The sequence below is a fragment of the Aulonocara stuartgranti genome (genome assembly GCF_965226115.1).
Source record: "Aulonocara stuartgranti genome assembly, chromosome: 22".
Lineage (NCBI taxonomy): Eukaryota > Metazoa > Chordata > Actinopteri > Cichliformes > Cichlidae > Aulonocara > Aulonocara stuartgranti.
In genome coordinates this window covers 18602076-18622215 of record NC_138957.1, presented here as the reverse complement: position 1 = coordinate 18622215, position 20140 = coordinate 18602076, and the positions used below count along the sequence as shown (strand labels likewise).

General features: G+C 42.0%; 1 protein-coding gene across 2 annotated transcripts; it reads left to right on the top strand.

The window, feature by feature from the left end:
• The first annotated feature begins 384 nt into the window (after window positions 1-384).
• Window positions 385-14029, top strand: nobox (NOBOX oogenesis homeobox). Of its 2 annotated transcripts, none has more exons than XM_082521401.1 (9): window positions 385-643; window positions 4637-5034; window positions 8399-8561; window positions 8659-8765; window positions 9237-9370; window positions 10568-10707; window positions 11780-12041; window positions 12536-12840; window positions 13397-14029. In XM_082521401.1, the coding sequence occupies exons 1-9, from the start codon at window positions 610-612 to the stop codon at window positions 13849-13851; spliced, it is 1998 nt and encodes a 665-aa protein (XP_082377527.1). In that variant the 5' UTR covers window positions 385-609; the 3' UTR covers window positions 13852-14029. The 2 variants fall into 2 exon arrangements, with proteins under 2 accessions (XP_082377527.1, XP_082377526.1); XM_082521400.1 differs by having other exon boundaries at window positions 387-643; window positions 4637-5349.
• The last annotated feature ends 6111 nt before the right edge of the window (window positions 14030-20140 follow it).

Sequence of the window (20140 nt, the reverse complement as noted above, 5' to 3'; positions counted from 1 at the left end):
CATTTTTCATATATTAAAATAAAGAAATGGGACCAAACGATTTGTTTTAGCGACAGGCTGCTAGTAACAAAGTGCCTAAATTGGTTATTCACTAAGTTCAATGGCACATGCCTTGAGTTAGATGCCTTTTTTTTATGCTTGAATGATTCACAAGTAAATCCCCTGTACTGTAAAATAAAAAAGTATAAACATAAAACTTGTCCCAGAAAGAAATGAATAAACGGGATAAAATCGATAGATGGCAATATCTTAACCTCCTCAGACCTGAGCCCTCAGAAGCCATTTTTATTTAAGCATTTTTTTTTTAGCTGTTTGCGATGAGCGAGACTAGATAAGGATAAAACTCAGGCTTCTTGTTTGAACAGGAAGTCGTTACCTGGTTTTGAGACACCTTTTTTCCTTGTAAAAGTAGAGTTATGGTGCATCTGTTCTGTTCTGTGATTGGCTGCTTCTGTTTCACCCTTCACGTGATAATTCTCCGTCACACAGCAGAGAGAGGTAATCAATCAATCAAGCCCATTAACCTGCGGTCATGAAGACATTCGCTTCGTTGTCTGCTCGACTTAATTGATTATTAGCACAAGTTTATTGGTTTTGACGGTGGCGTTCATGGACGAAGACGGTGACGCAGGTGAAGACTTGGGTAAGGATACTCAGGCTGCCCTTTAATTGTTTTATTGGCTTGTTTTAGCCTTTTCAATTGATGCACGCGGACAAACTTTTAACACCATTTTTTAACAAACTTTTGAAAGACGTCTTATTTAAAGCTTTTATTTTTTCCCCCTGTGAGTGAAGCTCCCAGTGCAGCTCTGCTCCGCGGAGACGACTTAAAACACGGTTATTAACATTCACGACCCGGTGTTTGGAGATGGGGACAGCTTGGCTAGTTTAGCAGCACCTAGCCGCTCAGAGTTAATTAACGGTCAGGTGAGGTGGTGGCACGAGGCGGCGCACGGCTGGGACACTAATTAAGCCACCGCAGGCTGCTGCTCCTCCCGAGACCGACGCGCGTTTTATTTGACCTGCGGGTCACCACGTGACCCTGGAGATGTGAAAGAAATCTTCAAACATCATCGGGTTATTTCTCCAAATACTGGTACCTTATCTGACTCCAGCTCAGTGAGTGACAGAGGAAAATGCACCAATGTAGCTGAGCGGCGTGAGAGTTCATGAATGCATATACACCTGCTTTGTGGCATTTTCAGAGTTGAGCTGTGCTTTTCATTAATATAGGTTGCTTCAGTTTGAATAATTTAAAAAGAGAAAAGAAAAGAAGCTGGACTGAATCAAAATTACCCAAATAAAGATGGAAATTGATGAGTTTAGTGATTCCAATATTGATATCACCTATTGATTTGATTCCTTATCACCACCATGACTAAGCAGTATATCACATTCAATCCAGTTCTTCATACAGCGCCAAATCACAATAACAGTCACCTCAAGGCACTTTATATTGTAAGGTAGACCCGACAATAATACCTACATACAAAAATCCAACAATTATATGAACCCTATGAGCAAGCACTTTGGCGACAGTGGGAAGGAAAAACTCCTGAAGACATTACATTCATGCAAATTAATAGCATGTTGTGTGATCAAATGTTTGTGTATGTTGGAGGCATTTTCCCTTTTTTTTTTTTTTGTGTGTGTGTGAGCAGTGTGTGTTACTTTCTCTTTGGAGTAATTAAGTAATTTGTTACACTGCTCATTGCACTACTTTCATGTTACTCTATAAAATAGCTGAAACGTATTGTCTCAAAACTACCATTTAACAATATAAACCTGAGGTTACAATCTTACACACAGCACAAATCCCTATCCTAATGAGGGTGACACAAATGATCTTTCTCTTAGTATTTAGTTGTGAACACAAAGTAAAGATGAAAACCAGCACGAAAACACTTGAAAGTGATTCTACTTTAGAAACATGAACATCTAGAAATGGAGGCTGCAACCCAACTGCTTATGTTTGTTACCTGTTAAAGTTCAGGGTCTGGCTGCTGGGCTGGGGCCCACATTCACTCAGCTTTCACTCTGGGTTCTTGGCTAGCTTGGTTTTAGCATGCTGTCTGGTTGGCTTAGTATTAGCATGCTGTGTGTGTGTGAAGAGTCAAAGTAGTGTTAACAGCATAATGCAGTTGTTTCTGAGCTGGATGGAGTTTCCACTTTACCATCCCGTGCTCGTCCTTTTGTGAAATAAGAGTAACATCCATATCCACGCTGCAGACTGTGCCAGTGTTTTAACACAGGACCACAAGTGCAACTGAAACAGAAGCAGGATGATAGGGAGGCTGACTAACAACAAGGAATTGGACTACTGGGAGCCGATTCTACACAAGAACCGGTTCTCGATTCCCATCCCTATTACCAAAGACAGAAATATAGTTTGGTTAACTACAGCAATTTTAAAACCTAGCAATGACCCACTTGACAGTGAACATGTAATGAAATTATTGCACAGTGTCATAAGAAATTAAGTCAACCCAGCAAAAGTGCCACTCAGTTAAGTTTATATTAAAAGCGTAAACTCAAAAGCCAACAACAATAAATAAAATCTAGGGAACGCGTCACCTGTCTGGTCAGATGCCAAGCAGTGGAGCTAGGCCGTGAGCCACTAACGACCCAATTATCCGTAGTACTGATACCATCACTGGTATCGGTATCGGATTGATACTAGCACAACAGGATCGATATGTTAACCCTATTAAAATGTGTTCAGATTTTGCAGATTGGTGATGATTCATCTCATAAGTCATGAAACGATGAGCTCCCCTACATAAGCTGCCTTTTATAAGTTAAAAGTATCACTATTGGTTTTGGTATCAGTAATACTGGCCCTGTGTTTACTTGGTATGGTATCGATACAGGAATTTGCAGGTTCACTACCACGCAGGACGGCCAGGTAACTGCTAAAGAATCCCTTCTCACCTTTTTCGAGCTAATAAATGGCAGGAATCACCCGCATATGCAGAAAGGTTGCATCTCACCTTTCTCTCCGAGGTCTTCCTTTTTTCCCTCCCATCTTCAACATCCTTTGTCCAGTATATCCACTACTTCCCCTACAGATGTCCAAACCGTCTTAGCCTTCCTGCTCTAACTTGTCTGCAGAGTGCTCAACCTGGGAACCGGTTGGGAAATAAAAAGAATGACATTGAACAACAACTTTCCTTTTGGTGAAGGAAGCATTTGTAGTTTTACTAGTTAACACACAAAAAAAGGTGTTAGTTCACTTTTCCCAACACTGCAGAGGCCTGATGATGGAGTCGGATTTTATCTTGTCTGGTTATCAGGGTTTTTCTGTGCTATTAAGATGGTTCACTTCTTACCAGGGTGCTTCACCATGATAACTTGTTCCCTAGATTAGAGATCATTAGGTCTGAAATCAGCGTCTACTGACCTGTCAGTTCTCTGTGAAATGACACCATTCCTGGAAGATTCCTCTGACTTCCTGTGTGGATAGTAGGAGAGTCTAGTGTCTTCACACTTCCCAGATGATCAATAAGAGAGATATATTTTTAGATAAACCTTTTTTTCCCCTTATTTTTTCCCTTCCACTTTTGGCTGGTTTGTATTTAATTTGCACATAGACTAAGCCTGCCTTTGAATTCTGTTTGTTGCATTTACTCTTCACTTGCTCTCAGATCATCAACCAACAGCGAAGCTGCAGCTGAAAGAATGAGAACTAACATTGCCTTCTAAACATTAATTTAGTCATTTACTCATTATAATCCATGAGATTCTGATAAACAGTGGGCATTTTTGCTGTCTTTCTCTCCTGGCTTTAAATAGGCTAAACTTTATTACCCTCTCTTTTCCTGTCTTACAAAGCACTGAGTGTCCATGCATTCATTCAGCGCTGTCAGTATTTATCTACTGTGCAGTGCTTTTCCTTCACCACCACTGCTTTGTCTGGAGCAGCTGTGTTTCTCTCAGTCTGTATTATGTGTTCAACCAATTCATGGTTTTCTAATATTATAGATTCATCTTTTGAACAATCAGCTGCTCTGTTACTAACATCTGTTTTCTGTTGATAATGCCACAGATGCCACCCAGTTTAATGTGAATGTGCAGGTTAAAACCTAGGTTAACTTAGTGAGTTGATAAAAGCTTGATGTGTTCCTGACTAAATATGTTCGGATAAGGGAGTCCAGATAACACAAAGACAACCTGGGTATGTTGAACTCGCTTTATAGTACTTAGCTCCAGCTTATAATGACTTGAGGTGAGAAACCTTCAGTTTTCAGGAGCTTGTTAGGAAAAACACGCATATTTGGGCATATTTTTGCAATATCTGACCAAATAAACTGGGTAAAATGATACATAATGAAAACATAGTGCAGTAGGCTGGAACTTAAAGATTAAAGCCTTCTCCTAACTGCCACAAAATGAATTCTGGCTTTGAAGTTCTTGAGCCTGTATTCATTTTTCAGACTGGCCTGATCCAAAAATGTATCTCTGTTATTATTGTATTCTTGTAGAAGTCAAGATGTAATATGTTGATGATAATTATGAACTCATTAATGTCCAGAGTACTATATTACTAGAAGGTAGGATGCTGAAGTAAAACCAGATGAGTGATTTTTAGTCCAAATTTTTAAGTTAAAAAACAAATTCTTGCTTTACTCTGTTGCAGACTGTCCAAGCCTTCTGTGTGAGGAACTGGAGGATTTGTCAAAAAACAGCAACCGAGGGAACATGAGCAGGAGGAGGAGGAGGAGGAAGAGGAGGGAAAAGGAGGAGGAAGTGTTTAGTCAGTGGGAGGATGAAGAGGCAGCAGAGGAGACATGGCGAGAAGAGAAGGATGGGGAGGGGGGGAAAGAAGAGAAAGTTGTGACAGAGGAGGAGCAGGTGAAGCCTGAGAGTGGGCTGAAAGCGGGGGCGGCACAGGAGGTGCAGATGGAAGACAACAAGATTGAGAAGGCCAAGGAAACAATTGCTGATGAACAAGAGAGTACAGTGACAAAGCGCTTAGCACAAAAAGATGAGCAGAAGAAGAGTAAGAAGAAGCGAGGGAGGAAGCAAAGTGAGCAGGTGAGAAGTAAGAGAGGAGTAAAGGATGTTGGTGAGAGGTCTGAGGAGATGAAGAAAAGTGAGACACAGGAGGTGCCAGCGATGAGCTCAGAGGAGACCTCGGCTCTGACGAACAGCTGTGACCTCTCTGACCCACTCTACTTGGGGTTTGGGGGGACAGGGCTGTGTTGTCCCCCAGTTCCCATCCCCATGCTGTACTCCTCGCAGCCTCCTGTCTCCATCCAGCCCACATGTCCTCAGCCACAGAGTAACAAAAGACCTCATAGCCCCCTTCTGCCTCACAGTGTCCCCCAGCAGGGCCCACAACCACTTGAGGTGAGAGGAGACCATTCATGTGCTCATACCTGATGATCTGTGAACTACTTGAAATGTATTTTCCCTTTCATTTGCTCAAGATTCATTGCACGCTGAACCTGAGTGACACATTCACACCAAACTCTGTTTGTGTGCTGCTGTATTTCAGACACGCAGATTTAAGATCTTTCTCAAACTTAAGCCAGTTTCACACATGAACCCCAACAATGTTAGGAAATCATGTCAGTACATTCCCTCGAGTGGTTCTTTTTCACATGTAAGAACTTTGGATGCATTTTCACCACTAATATTTTGCTGGGTTTTGTCAAGGATGCTCTCTGAGTGTCCTTGTAAGGTTCTCGCCGACCCACGTCAAAATAGCCCTAATTACTTGAACTGAAGGTAACTGGACTTACATTTTTTGGGGTTTATAAAGGTGTCTCTTCACTCACCTAAGAAGCTTCTTTACTTCTTAAATGTCTTAAGGCCCAGGTATTTAACCCCTGATGGGGCTGTCACTTTAAATGTGGTCCTAAAAGATGTGGACAAGCCTGTTCTGTCCGATTTAGACTTCTGCTGGGAACCTTGTAGTGCTTGCAATGTAACCTACGCAAATGGCCAACGTCATTGCTGGCATTTATGGTGCATTGTGTTAATTACAATGTGCTAATGTCCTGGTCTTTTATATGTAGTGCCAGCCAATAGAAAAATAAAATAAAATCTTGGGACTAGGGATTGAAATCTGCCCCTCTAGATTTTTCACTTGTTTATACATTCCCTTACATCCATTCCAATAGTTTACACAGTCTCCCTCCAGAAATTTGCTGACATTTGTGAGTACTTAAATTGATACTATTATTATTAATGTTCCTTATATTGAAGAGATGATTGTCACTTTCACTAATAAATTTTAAAACTGCAGTGAAAAAGGTGGGAAAAAAGGAAGAAGAAGCGCAAAACTGCAATCGATGGTGCTGAAATGGCCAATCGCAACAATCGTGGGCTACGTTGAGCTAACATGTAGTCACATTGCTAGGGTGATGCACAAGAGGTTTCCCCATAAGTTTTCAGAGGGGTTTGAGGTTAAGACCTTTATATAAACATTTGCAGACATGTTGGAAGTTGGTGCGTTCCAGAAACAGTGAGGGAAAAACTGGATTTGTTTTGGTTATTAGCGATAAAAACACATTCATGGATGGAACCTGACCAGTGCTCTGTGTATAGCTTATTTAGAGAGTCAAAAATACACAACAGTGGCAGTACAGATTAAAAACACTTATTCTATTTATTCAGGTACACACTAATAGCTACAGCATAGATTTCTTGCTGAAGCATAAATCTCCAGTCAGTCTTTAAGGGTCATATGAGTCAAGATGTGACTCCTCTGTGAGACATTGCCCTGCCACACTGTTGTGAGCTATTAAGGTCACATGGGTCAAGCTGTGGGGGTTGGGAAGAGGATTTCAGGACTGCATTATAGGTGGCTGATAATTAGCGTCACTACCTCCACTCAGTGGTGGTTGTTGTCAGTGCCCATAGATGGCCTCTGTCTGTGTTCTTGCTCTCCTATGTAAAGGTCCGAGCACTCCTCACTGCATTGCATGGTGAACTCGGAGTATTTTGATGAGGTAGTTTTTTGCGAGGGCGTTGCTTTGTCTGAAGTGCACTGGGATGTTGTGCTTAGAGAAATTTCTCCAACAAACCTGCCAGATGCTGTCTGAGTAAAGCATGGACAATGCAGGATACACGACGCCCACTCGCTTGTTGTGAATACTCTCGATAATTACCTGTAGCATCCTCATATGGGTTCAGGTGGAAATGATTCTGTATTAAGCAGTGCAAAGACAGTTTATCTGAATGATTTGGACATTTGTGTCGAGAGAATTTCAGGGTTACAGTGTGTGAAAAGACAAAAATAAACACATTATACTTGGCTGCTGATCATGAAGTTTAACCTTTAACCCAACAGTTTTGCATTTTCTAGTAAATCTCAACAGGTTTCTAATAATGGCTCATTCAGTGTGTAATTACAGTCTAATGTGTATGAAATATGCACACCTACAGTCCTCTGAATTATTAATGATGCAGCTGTGAAAATGGCATCCTGGATTTGAATGTTCAGTGTGTAATGTAGTGTGATATCCGTAGGTGACCGATTCTTTGAAGCCATTAACGAGCACATTCAGCGTGTGGAGAATGATCTCATCTCACTGAAAAGCTATGTAAGGTGATAACGGTAAATTAATTGTTCTTTACTGTTATTTGCCAGGATGACACTCTTGGACCCACAGCATGCACTGTGCTAGTAATCAGTACTTTTAATGTTTACCACTCAGACGTAGATCTCAGATAATGTCACTGGTTCTACAACAGCAAGACGTTTCAGACCAGATCAAATCAGAAATGATTGTTTTTGAACTACGCTAACCTGAAGACAAATTTTTACAGAGACTGACAACTGATATGTGAGTTTGGTAGAGCTGGAACAGTCAGTTACCAGTTTGGCAGGAGAAGAACTGTTTATTTTCATAACTGATCAATCTTTAAGACTACTTTACTTGTTCTTGTCTCTGGGCAGTTTTGATATGTTTGGTTATTGTCTGTCATCAGAAAAAGTAAGCAGTTTGAAGACATTACATCAGGTCCTGGATAACTGCGGTGGGCATTTTTATATTCACTAGATTTAATGGACCAAGCAATTAACAGAAAATGAGAAAAATCATTACCTGCTGGCTGCAGCCCTGGAACAGACGTGTTAATATCACATATGGGAAAGAACAATGGAAATTAATTACATGGTCCTGGAAGTCCTAAATGAACTTTTATTTTTGGGAAATGATTGCTGCATTGCTTTGTTTGGGCTGAAACATTCAACTCTGCACTGCACTCAAAGGTTTTTCCTTTTTTCCCCCCCTAAACGACTCTCCAAAATTATATTTAGCTTTTAAAAATGTGATAATTGATACCTGACTATTTAAAATCCTTTTTTTAAAGGGAAAAAAAAACATTGGGACATTTTACTGAATTTGACTGAAAACATCTGTGCTGAGGTAGTGTTTCTTCATGGCAGATGGAGATAACGCAGGTATACTCCACCCGACGCTCCATCCGCTACAGCACCAGGGGCCGAGGTCGAGCCCTCAGCTTCCCACTGCTGCCAGGGATAGAGTCTGTGGACAGCTGCCTGCTGCCACCTGCACCGAAGAAGAAGACACGGACGCTCTACAGCACAGGTGAGGGGAAACGTCTCTGTGTGCTCACATTTGACTGCTATGCAAATTATTGTCCTGTAATTTGTGTGTGTGTACACTAACGTACTCTTGCGTACAGATCAGTTAGAGCATCTAGAGGCCCTTTTCCAAGAGGATCACTATCCGGACGCAGAAAAAAGGAAAGTGATTGCTACTTCAGTCGGCGTCACACCTCAGAGAATTATGGTTAGACTCTTACTCTGTGGTCTATGGTTAGACTCTTAGGGCAGGGATAGCTCGGTAGGTAAAGTGGTCGCCCCATGATCGGAAGGTCGGCGGTTCGAATCCACTTAACGGCTACCCTGAGGTACCCCTGAGCAAGGTACCGTCCCTACACACTGCTCCCCGGGCGCCTGCTTAGTGGGCTGCCCACTGCTTCACTGAGTGAATGGGTCAAATGCAGAGAAAAACAAGTAATTTCCCCATGGGGATCAATAAAGTATCCATTATTATTATTATTATTATTATTATTACTCTGTTCATCTTCTGTGGAATTTTACTGAAGACTTGTGATGTTTTCCTTATGAAGATGTGCTACTGGCATTTTATTCTTTGTGTTCCTGAAAATCCCATCTCATCCTCTGTAAAGCAGTTTCTACCTTTTTTGTTGGCCTCCTCAGTCTTATTTTTTCCCCCCTGAATGTTTCTGGGTCCCAGGTCTGGTTTCAGAACCGGAGGGCAAAGTGGAGGAAAGTACGTGCTGTTACAGCAAAGGTGGAACACGGACAGAGTAGAGCCGAATACAGTCCACATCACCAAATCAATCCCATGCCCACACTGGCTCACAACAGGTATTTCTGTTTCTTTTATTTCTGTGTGTCTGTGTAGGTTTGCTGTCATCCAGGTCATGGTAGTCTAGAGAGACTGAAGAAAATAAGGTAGATGACTTCTTTAGGTTTGAAGGCTGTACACTTAAAGAATAAAGGTCACTCTTTTGAGGATGCCAGTGCTCACATTTTGGACTAAGAAGACAAGATGGTTTGAGCGAGAAGTAAAGGAGGTCATTTGTTCTTGCAAAGGTTTCTTCGGTTAAAAGGGAGTTTGTTTTTTTTTCTCTTCTTGCTGTTTCTCACTCCTAGGGTGTCGTCTGATTGCTTTCTCTGCATTATTGTAGGGTCTTTACCTTACAATGCAAAGTGCCTCGAGGCAACTGCTGTGATTTGGCACTATATAAATAAACCAGAATTGAATCCACATCCACTGTGAACGACCATCGTTGATGTGACGTCATTTGTATGCGACACAACAATGGAAAACCTCGAGACGATGGTGTACCTGCTGCTCTGTGTGTGGGGTTTTTTTTGGGGGGGGATTTCCCCCGTTGTCGGCTTTCAGAAATGGTAGTTTTGTTTTTTGTGATTAAGTCGCTCTCATGACTGAGTTACGTCTGTTGAAATCACATTTTTCGATAGGCTAGATCACTTCGAACCGGAGCCCAGTAGGTACTGAAAGTGTTATTGCTGTGTCTTTACTCAGCTGAGCCTCAACTGAGCTATTAAGGTTACATGATGAGGCTGGGCAAGCCCTCACAGTGACTTGACCCTTAACCCCCGGTGATAGTAATACAGTCCTTCTTTTTTTCTTTTTTTTTTCTTCTTCTTCTTCTCACACACCTTGGCTCATGTGAAGAGGCTCTGGGTCAATAATGGGTCAATGACCCTCAGGACCACTTCCAAAGCCCCCACTAGGCGTTAAATACCTGGGACTCTCAGTCTTTTGTTTGTAGAACTGAAGAAGCCTCTTGGATAAGAGGTGAATTATCTTCACAAAACACTACGTCCAGATGAACAGAATCAACTTTTGGAGATCTACTTACCTGGATGATTGAGCATTCATCAAGATATCTTCACAAACCTAAAGAAGTCCAGTTGACCCCCCCCCCCCCCCCCCCCCCCACCCACCCACACACACACCTCTCTAGATTTTTATCTCTGTACTTTGATTTGATTCATGCTTAAGTGCATTTTTGTTCTTTGTCTTTGTTTTAGTAAGGGAGCCGCTTCTTTGTCTCGTTATTATGCTCCTCCCAAGCTACCCCAGCTTGCCCCTGTGCCACCTTCATTCCCCACCATAACCACTCAGAGCCCACCCTCCCACAGCAGCCTGTTGTCCAGCCTCAGCAGCCCAGGTGTGAAAATCCACACATGCACATTTTACGACACTCTGCTTTTCATGCATTAGCTTGATGAGCATTCAGTCTGTCTGTGAGGAATTCTCTTTATCTTGTTAAAATAAACGACTCAACCCAAATTTAAAATTGCATACAAAGGTGTTAAAGATCGCATCACCCTTCAGCTGAGCTATGATGTTAGCAAGCTCTGTGCCCTTTTGTTTTGCACATTACACATTTGCCTAATAAGCGACATCCAGTGCAAAAATAAATATACATAATCATTAAAAAGAAATCAAACATGCAGACCTTCCCACAGTGGCGAGCCCTTGTCTATAAGTGAACAGCTGAAAGTAGCATTGGAAAAAAAAAAAAAAGGTCCTACATAAAACTGCTCATAACAAGGTTTTTGAATTTTTACTTTAGTTTTGTTTGATTAAACAGACAAAGCTGTTAAGTTTTTTTGTAATGTGAAGACCATCTCGTTCCATTGATGAAAAGGGAAACATCACAACAAAACAATCTAGATGGATACATAAGTCTAAAGGTCAGAGGAAAATATGTAAACTTGGATTTGGGATTAAGTTTCCCTTCAACCTGCATTATCATTCCTTTGTGAGGTGCTGATGAATGATTACAATCAGAATACTTTATTAATCCCTAAAGAAACCGGACCAGCTTAAATTCTTTGATGTCTGGATGATCAAGCAGTGATGCAGTCACCCCACCTCCATCATGGCTGAAAAATTTCGTTACATTTGCTTAGGATCCTCTGTTAACATTAGTTATTTTTACTGGAAGAGAGGCGGACAAAGCTTGTCCACCAAAACTCTTTCAGTTGTAGGGTCGGTTATGTAAAGTAGCAGCAAATTTGACCTTGATAAAATTTGTGGCTTTTATGGCATTACAAACATAGGTTTTTAATTAACGGATTTTCCTACATATGAGAAAGTGTTTATAGAAGAATGACATCTTTGTTCAGCTCAGCAAACCTTCACACTGCAGGTTGAGATAGTAAAATTACACAGAAACCAAACTACAGTATCTCTGCCTAATCTTACTTTGTAATTGCTTGGTTTTTATCTGTTAGGTGAAAGCAGAGTGAGGGATACAGGCCAGCAACAGCTTTCATCTCAGGAGGGTTTGGTGGAGTATCCCCCCCGTCCCATGCAGAGCCCCCCCCCTCTGCGGCGAGCCAGCCTTCCTCTTTTCACCTCAACCTTTAACTCTGCAAACCCCACTCCCCCTCTCCTCAACACACCAGCCCACACCCCACCCCTCTTCCTGGATGCTCTGGAGGGTGGCTCTACCTTGGCCCACCGTGAGACCCAGTCTCTGCCGACTGACACCAGGTCAGCTCCACTCACAGCAAACTGTGACATGAATACTAGAGGATGCTTCAAATATGGATGAGTATAAGAGCTGACAGCAGGACAGAGAGTAGGCAGAGAGGGAATCTGTGAAATACTGATGTAGTGATGGCTCACACAGCGTCTGTAGTAGCAGGGAGTCAGTTTTAGCTAAAATATGCTGTGAGAGATTGCACTTAGTCACTTTGTTCTTATACAATTATGGTTGTATGACTATAGATGTGTGACAGCACTAAAACTTCTACTTTGTAGATACGGTTGGCAGTATCTGTGCATGTTCAGTAACGCAGATGTACTGCATAGAGATGGTGGCAGAAACCTCATAAATAACGTGAGACCTGAGAATAAAACTCTGATTGTGTCTGTCTGCCTCGATATCACTAGAAGTAATCATAAGTGCAACCACAACCTGCAGATGGAGCAATAATCAAAGATGTTCATGTTTGTCACTAAATTCTTGTTTGTGTTGTCCTCAGTTTGCTCTTTGACTTGGACTACCTGACGTCTAGCCAGCAGAGCAACACTCTGTCTTACCAGCTCCAGACCTCCTACCCCACCAGCCAGCCTCAGCTCCAACCTCAAGCATCTCTGCCCCGCATGACCTACTTCACACCATCCCCCTACCTCACCCCTAACCCTCCAGAGTCTAATCCTACTTCCTACCTGACTTTTGGCCCTGGAGGAAACTCGACAGGAGTGGTGACCTATTCCACCACAGGTCATGCCTACTTTCAGTCCCAGAGTGCAGGTCAAATCCTACTGCAGTCATCTGGTCACCACGGTGAGTCACTGGGGTAAAATGAGATTGCATTAATTGATGTATTGGAAAAAATATGAAATTTTACTCTGACAAAAGATCCTATAGGATCAAATGGAAAGTAAAAACTATACACCCTACATTAGTGTAAACTAACCCAGAAGTCAAAAGAAAGTTTGACTTGGTGCTTTCTATGTAAACAGATGTTTGCACAATCATTGAACAAGGATTCAGTTTTTCAATAATTATTTTTAATCTTGTATTATACATTGCTCTCATCACTGTCATATCATCAGCTTTAGTCACCATTCAGTCAGTGGTGCAAATTAGAAAGATCAGAAGCTTTGTAGTTGGATGTTTAAATTGCATGGTGATTTAATAAGGAAATGTATAGGTCAGCATTGATTAATAAGACAAAAGGGAGTCATGTTGAGGGCACAGGAAAAACATTAGAATTAAATGGTATGCAGATACTCTTGGCATTCTTAGTCTTATGACAGGTGAAATGTTTGAGGTTTCAATTACTGCCACTGAAGCTGAATTTTCAGTCTGTTTGGATCTGCGTGTGTTTTCCATCCAGCTGGGATTACAGCGTACCAGTCTTACCCATGGGGCAACATGTGCAGTCAGCCAGCCATGCACCAGCGTACTCAGTGCCCTCCTGCTTACCCTGGCAGCTTGGGACCCGGTCGAGAGCACCAGCCTACCTCTTCCACCACCCTCCCTCTTCCTTCGTTCTTTCCTGGGGAGGACCAGGAGTCGTTGCATGCAAATTCCCAGAATCCTTCACTCAACCAGACTTTCACAAGCAGCACCACCAGCACCGCCACCGTCCTGCCACCTGTGTCAACGCTGCGGCACTCTTGCCTCAGGGTGGAGGATACTCCAGCCAGGGAGTCATTGCTAATGCCCTCGCAGGTCAACGCGGCCTCTCCAGAAAGCCCTGCAGTGCCCTCTTGTGTCAAAATTGAGTATGACAGTCCTAGAGAGATCCACAGCCACTTCCACTGCGACTTTTCTCCCATACATTTTTGACTTTAAGTGTGTGTGAGCGTGTGTGCATGTGTTTCAACTGTCTATGTAAATATAATATATGTGGATTTCTAAATTTCCTGTTTTTGTTACTATTAGGATGTTCTCAGCTGAAATGTGAAAGCCACCAGGCTTTAGTTTGCTGGCTGCAATAAATGCTCATTGCGCTGTTAATCATTTATTTCTGCATTTAACTTGGTTTTATAATCTAAAACAACAATTGAAGCGTATTTTGTTTTTGTCTTTCGATGTCCCTTTTTAGGACAGTTTGTTTTTGCTCAAATTGTAGCTTATTTCAGGTACCTCAGAAAAGATATCTTGGTACCAGTTTAGAAATCAGAATGAGATGTGAAGAAACACTACACTGAAAAATAACATCACTGAGTCTGTATTTTTTAAATTGGCTAAAGAATTAATCAGGGACATTCAAGTCTGGCTTCAGTCACATGTTCTGCTAAAATATGGTGATAGAAATGTTGCACAAATGTAACCTGCTACATTTCAGAGGACCCCCCCACCCCACCCCACCCCCACTGTTCAATAAAGACACAAATATACTATAATATCCTTAGAGTTATAAATAAGTTAGAAATATATGTGTAATATGTAGTCCTGTTGCTTTTTTGTTTTTGAATATTAGGGCTTTAAAATGTTTCTGGTTCCAATGTCTCTGTGATTCGGTTAAACTGGATAAAGAATTTGTTAACATTTGTCAGTCCTGCTGTGGTCACCCATAAGTAGAAGCTGATTTATAAACTGATAATATGAGGTGTGATCATAATGGTCCACAACTCTGGCCATCAAGATGAAGGTCATGGCTTTTTTTTTTTTTTCTTTTCTTTTCTTTTCTTAGACTGGTGGATCTCCCCTTCAAGGTTTTCTCCCCGTGCACTTCTAAACTGTTCCCAGTGATGCTGCTAATTTTAGATCAATCCTGCTTTGCACGCTGGATTTTCTCCACTGTGTCAAAACTGTGAGATTTTGATCTAAAGTTTCATATCAGAAGAGGACTGTTGGTGAAAGCAGATTATGTTCGTGTGATCCAGGTAGTTCACATCCCTCGTTTTGGGATCCTCTAATTTAAATGAGGGGTTTTTGTCCGGTTTGATTCATGCTTGAGTTAATCCTATGTTGGTGGTTTTTAGTGTGAGACAACCACGTGCCAGTATCTGTAGCATTAAAGATGCAGTTTTTCAAATGTTCCTCTGCTGGGGAGGAGAATGGGTTTGACTGATAGTCTGTAATCTGATGGAGGAAGATCACGACAGTGGATTTTAGAGCAGAGTTACTCCAGACAATTACTAATACAGCCCAAAGCCTTAATCTGTGTTGCCATCTGCTGTGTTCTCACACTTACTGCACTTGCACACCCTTTATCTTTAGTATGCAAGTGAGTAACAGAGGCTTGTGGAAACCAAATCCCTATATGAAATCACACCTCTGAAAGAGCTGAAGGCTTTTTCCTGAGACTAAAAAAGACGTTTGGGAGCAATGTGACATTTCCTTGTTCTCTGTAAAATCAAAGGTTTCCTGTTTTAACTCTAGTTAATATTCCTGGTTCGTACTCCCGCTGTTTGTAAAGTTTGAAGTACAGCTTGGAATGGTGTGGGAGTAAGAGAAGGAGATATGATGAGAGCAAAGAGGAGGTGGCAGGGACTGAGGGAGCAGATAAAGGACGGGGGAGATGGAGGGACTGAGGCAATCTGCTGGTCTAGGAACAAGGGAGGAGAGCTGAGATGAGCTGTTGCTATGGGAGGAGAAGAGGATGATGGGTGGGCTCTGCCAGTAGGCGTGGGAGGGAAAGAAGATGGGGATGAAGGAGAAGTGTGTTTGTAGCACGGGGAGGGGGTTCTGGGATGAACAGAACTGTTGGTTATGTAAGCTCTGTATTTGGTTTTTAATGAACCTCTCTTCCTGCTCACTGGCTACTGAGCTGTTACTGTTGGCAGGAGACGAGCAGCATAAACACACACACACTCGCGCACATACACAAAAACTTCATTTGCAGTGCAAAAATTTCTTGCATAAGAAGGCACGCACAGAACTTTATTTTGTGAAGAAGTGAGGGCTCTCTTCAAACTCAAGGAAGAAATGTTTTTACTCGGGCTGAAGTCTGATACTGATTGACTCTTTTTTGTGTAGTACTCGTGCTATTTACATAATTTCAGAGTCCTTCATGTATCACTGAGCTTACACATGTGACTGAGGAGCGCTTCATGTCGGGTTACTCTGTAGTTATTTTTTCCAGGACTTCCCTCGTGTGAACAGAGAGCGTTCAGAGCACAGCTGGAGGGAAACGACTGTGTGTGTGCGTGTGCAGATATGTGCATACGTGTGTGAGCACAGGTTTGGGATGCTTCTCTCCAGCCCGATCCCACCGTGTCAATATTTACTCAGTATTCTGAGATTTGAAGAAAGGCAACTTGTTTCAATATTTATGGATGTGGTCAAACATTAAATCCTCCCACTCTTTCCAAAAGCCGTGACAGTATGCGTGCACACGCACCGACTGACGGTTAAAAAGTAAAAGAAAACCCCACACTGCTCGGTCAGATCAAGTAATGGAGTTTATTGATATTGGTGGATAAAGTTTATTGATATAACAGATTGAAAGTAATGATGTTGGTTGTAGAACAAAACCGAGACACAGTTTGGAGTTCCTCCAGTCGCCTGGTTCAAATAGCATTAAACTGTTGATTTTTTTCGTTTGTTTTTAGAAGATATGACAAACAGACTTTGTTGGGATTGAAAGAAGATGGGACACGAAGGCGAGTTGCTCAGGAAAATAACACCCTATTGGATAAAATAAATAGATTTGTGTGTTCAAGCGTGGCTTTAAAAACGAGGACAAACAGTGGAAGGTCCAGATTTGACAGCGATAAAATATCTCAGCTAACCTTGTTGATAGTAAATATTTCCACTAAAAGTGGCATTATTTGTATGCTGCCTTATGAAAATGCTTAATGGCACGCAGTGAGGCTGAGATGGAGGAATGTGTTTGTTTTACACTTCTTTCCATGCACTCCCCGGGTCTGGCAGTACTATTGTGATGATAGTTTTCTAAACCGAGCACCTTGAAATGGTTGGCAGAGAAAAAAATAAACTTACAGGAACGTTTTTGGGGAAAAAAAGCAAATACATCGTGTCTTAATATTAGATTTCTATTTTGCTACAAGAAGGTAAACGGATGGGTTGGAAAAAGGAAAACCTTATATAACTGTGTAGTTTGAGCTGATTGTGGGTGTCCAATGAATGATCATTATTTTTTTTTTTTTTTTTAATGGATTAGTGCTTAAAAAGACTATTTTTCCAAAGGTTTCATAATCTCATAGAGCAGCTTTGACTTGGGTGGTAAAGGGGAACTTCTACTAATCGGAAGGTGAGTGGTTGATCCCGGCTTTTCCTGTCCACATCCCAAAATGTCCTTGTGCAAGACACTGAACCCGAACGCCTCTGTAATGCCAACAAAACCAGGCTGTTTACCATAAATACCAGGCAATAACTCCAGGACTCCAGGGCTCATTCGGCTGAAGGACTGATGAGCTCATGCCATGGTGAGGCATCAGACATCCATCTGTCTTTCTGCAGTTTTTCCTGCACTATTGGTCAGAATCAAACTTACCAACAATGATTGGCCAATGGGTCTTCACCCAAATGAAGCTCAAGGTCACATGTGACACACACACACACACACACACACACACACACACACACACACACACACACACACACACACATTTTCCCAGTATTGGTTTGCTTGTGTCTCCCATGTTACCATAATTAATGACTTTAGGGTCGGTCGAGAGCTAAGGCTGAGGTGTAGGTGTAGTATTGAGTCCTGGCAATACTGACTGTAACAGGGCAACAAGCTGGTTTGTCAATCCATTATGACCAGTGTAACTTCAGGTTTCAGTGTTTCACAGTATGATGGTGACAGATTTTCCCCAGCCTCTGCGTTTTAGATGATAAACCTACTAAATAATCAGGCAGTCCTTGTGTTTTGTACACAGGTCATGAAATAACACTGAACAATTCAGCAGCCACTGAAATTACATGTGCTGGTGGAGCTGTACCATAATTTCCAGTTCTAATGATGGTTAATGGCCTAATTGCAGGTATCTGGCATAGATGCTCACTGCTGACTGGATCTTCTGTAAATGTACTAAAGTGGAAAGTACAGTGTTTAAATGCATAGCAACTACTACACATGCTTCAAACCCCTCCATTCTCTCTAATTCAATAAGATCTAAAGGCCTTTACACACCGGATGTGTTAAAAATATATATTTTTATGCCACCGTTCACTCCCTGATTCACACCTATTTATTTGTACACTCAATTAAGACTCCTGACCTCAAACACTCTGATTCACTTGATAAACCAGATTAACTGTGTTGTTGCTTAATAAGAAGGACCCACAGGTAGAGTGCTCAGCTCTAAACCAAAAAAGGTGTGTGATTAAAAAAACAACTGATAACTCAGCTCAGTCTCAATCTTTTGCTGGGGTGTTTTCCTCCAGTAGGCGGGCAGCGAATGACACAGGCAGGTAAGTTTTCTAGGATAAAGAAGGAGAAGGCAGGTGAGTATAGATTCAAGGATTGGTAACAAGGAAGCATTAAAACACCTAAGCACCTCTACCACACTATATTACTTCTACCACAGTATGCTAACAATCTGATAACAAGTGCAGAGAAGAGCCAGGAGGAGGAAGCACAGTTAGTGAAACAATCACACACCCACACGATAAAGAGAAGCTAGACCAAAGGGCGGAGAACAGACAGAAATCAGGCCAACACCTAAAAGCACAGGGGACCACAACAAATTTGCCCTGGATATAAAATTGGATTAAAATATTTATCCTAAATTGTTGTTGAACGACTTTTTTCTCAGTCAAGCAAAACCACCTTTTTAAAGGTGGCATTTAAAATTTTTCTAAACTAATGATTAGCCAAAGATTAGGGAAAAGGTAATCTAGTTAACTGGTATTCACAGTCCTTCTCTACTGTCATTAAGTAAGATCTGCTCTGCAGTCTTTTGAATCATTTTTCCGTATTTGAGCTGCTCTGCTCGATATCTGTGTGACTAAAGCCGTGCGTCAACACAGGATGATAAGGGTTACCCAAGGAGAACTGAACAGGGCTGTTGAAGGACATCAACCCAGCAGCAGGACTACTATCTGCTCCTTTGTTTGTGGAGGAACAGGAGGAGGAGCACTGCCTGAGCCCTACAAAATGACCTCCAGCAGGGTACCCGTGCATGTCTCTGACCAAACCTAAGCTAACCTAATCAGGTTAACTTTAACTGGCCTCTCTGTAGAACGTCTGTGGGATATGTCTCCTCAGATGATCACTGAGCCACTCCCAAACTGGTCATGATGTTGCAGATTTGTTCACACCTGTCACAGGTGCTCAGTGTAAACCTGTGAAGAGAACAGGGTGCCAGTGGTGGACCTGCCAGTTCAATTGCACAGTGCTGGGATGCGAGCAACATAATCGTTGTGCCCTTGTGACACCTTCATGGACTCTGTTTCTTTCAGTGCTCCTCCAGTTTATTGCTCAAAGGAGCAGACACTGGTGCTACTGCTGGGTTTATATCCTTCTCCTCTATCTGTCTTATTCTTACCCCTGTTAGCACTTTAATTTGCACCAAAACAAGTGAAATAGATTCACAGTGGTTTTCACTTCCTTAAATGAACAGACTGATATCCCTGAAGTTTCGCTGACTTTGTGTTTTACTGCGATGAGCAAATATTCCTGTAATGTTTTTGAGCAGAGTAGTTCTCAAATGCAGGTCCGGTTCTTTCAGTTACCTGCTTATGTTTGCCCAGCCTGCCGGTAGACAGTGTTACATAACCTGTGTGTGTGTGTGTGTGTGTGTGTGTGTGTGTGTGTGTGTGTGTGTGTGTGTGTGTGTGTGTGTGTGTGTGTTACTACATAATGCTGTGCATGTGTGATGTATCTTCTCTTATGAGCCAAACTGACCATTTCCAGAGATGACACACTGTCCAGGAATAACATCTCTTCTCTTTTTAATCTCTAACATTTCACCACTATTACACACACACACACACACACACACACACACACACACACACACACACACACACACCCTGTTCAGTTGGTTTTGCAGCATGTTCACTTGGAAATCTGACTAACTGGTTACTGTACAGCCAGAGCCCCGACTCCTCTTCCCCTCACAGACTCCCTCCTCAATTGCGGCTTGTTCAGTGAGTTTGTGTGGAGGAGGAAGGGGGTGGGTGGGGGTTCAGAGGAATGTCTGCTTGTGTGTGGGGA